Source organism: Pygoscelis adeliae, unplaced genomic scaffold, assembly GCF_000699105.1.
Source record: "Pygoscelis adeliae isolate BGI_AS28 unplaced genomic scaffold, ASM69910v1 Scaffold591, whole genome shotgun sequence".
NCBI classification, from domain to species: Eukaryota; Metazoa; Chordata; class Aves; order Sphenisciformes; family Spheniscidae; genus Pygoscelis; species Pygoscelis adeliae.
The window spans coordinates 152,963-154,419 of NW_008824069.1; the positions used below are offsets into that span (position 1 = coordinate 152,963).

At 56.5% G+C, this 1,457-nt stretch overlaps 1 protein-coding gene across 2 annotated transcripts in view; it reads left to right on the forward strand.

Annotated features, from left to right (window-relative positions):
- Positions 1 to 1,457, forward strand: part of NDUFA4L2 (NADH dehydrogenase (ubiquinone) 1 alpha subcomplex, 4-like 2) — a 6,729-nt gene that overhangs the window by 3,738 nt on the left and 1,534 nt on the right. For both annotated transcript variants that reach the window (XM_009334163.1, XM_009334162.1), the window contains exon 2: positions 452 to 540. In XM_009334163.1, the coding sequence (XP_009332438.1) occupies positions 452 to 540 (89 nt within the window). The remainder of the gene's footprint in view (positions 1 to 451; positions 541 to 1,457) is intronic.

Genomic DNA, 1,457 nt, shown 5'->3' on the forward strand with positions numbered 1-1,457 from the left:
AGGTGGGCAGCGTGGCTCGGGGCCAAACGCTGCCCAGGCTGCAGCCCTGTGCTGGGCAGGGACCAAGGCCCTCGGGGAGGAATTGTTAGCGAAAGCTCAGCCCCTGACTGGGAGCACCATGCGCGCTGGGAATGGGGCCCCCGGGCCACCCGGGCCCTAACCTGGGGCCGCACCAGCCAGCGCCGGGCAGCAGCAGGCAGGGGGGGGAAATGATTTCTCATTCCAAATCCAATTCCTCTCCAACATGAGCCGATTTTTCTCTCCCTCTTTTAATTCAGTCACTCAAGCTGACAGCTACACTGTGTACTGCAGCCCAGCTACAGGATTGCTCTGCCATATTTCCCCTGTAAATCTCCTGGTGTGTCAGCTCTCCCTTTCACTCTCCAGTCGGCCTGATAAATATTCATTTTATTGTGGTATATTTCATTTCTCTCTCTGTCTCTCTCTGCAGCTCATTCCCCTCATTGGCTTCATCAGTGTTGGCCTGGGCAGTGCTGTCCTGTACTTGCTGAGGCTGGCCCTGTACAGCCCGGACGTCAGGTATGGGTCAGGGTGCCCCTGGGCACCCCTCGGGCACTCACCCCATGCCCCTGGAGCTGAGGGGGCTGATGCCCGGGTGCAGTGGGTGGGCGCTGGGGTGCACAAGGCACCTGGACACACTCTGATGCCTTCATGGTGAGCAGTGTGAGGGCAGGGGGGATAGCCAAACCCGGGTGCAGAGGTGCTCGGAGGGGAGTGGGGGAAGCTAGGGCACCATCTGCCCTGTCCTTGCTTGGGAATGGGGGGGGACAAGGGCCCCTTCAACCTGCTGCTCTGGGCACTGCACCAGCTGCTGTGAAACTGGGGGCAGGCAGGAGAGAGAGAGACGCAGAGAGGTTACAGGGATGATAGAGGGAGCAGGATGGATGGGTGGATGACGAGGCAGATAAAAGCAGTATGTGACTGATGGAGGGGGGGAAAGACAGTGTGGGGAGGGATGGATTGACAGAGGAATGGGACGGTTGGAGAAGCAATGGGGAGAGCGAGGGAGGGATGGACAGACATAAAAACTGTGCAAGGATGAATGGAGATGGAGACAAGGGAGAGGGAGACAAGGTGTGAGGATGGATTGATGAGGAATAGAGGGTGGATGGATTGGCACAGGACAGACAGGCATGCTGTGGCACTTGAGGCTGGTTGTTTGTTTTGTTTTTTTTTTCCCCTTGTAACTCAGTGGCCCACGGTCCCTGCAGCCCCACGCTGTCTAATGCCTATCTAATATTTGTTTGCTCCTGGTAAAATGCTCGTTGATTTAATTTGACACCAGCTGCCCAGGGTACTTAGCTCAGCAATTAGCAGATCCAGGCACCTTGTCTTTGATGGTAGAAGCGCAGGGGTGTGCATGTGTGTGTGAGGAGGGTAAAACAACAGCAGCACCTCCACAGCACATTAATGCTATTAAACAGCTCCGGGGGTCT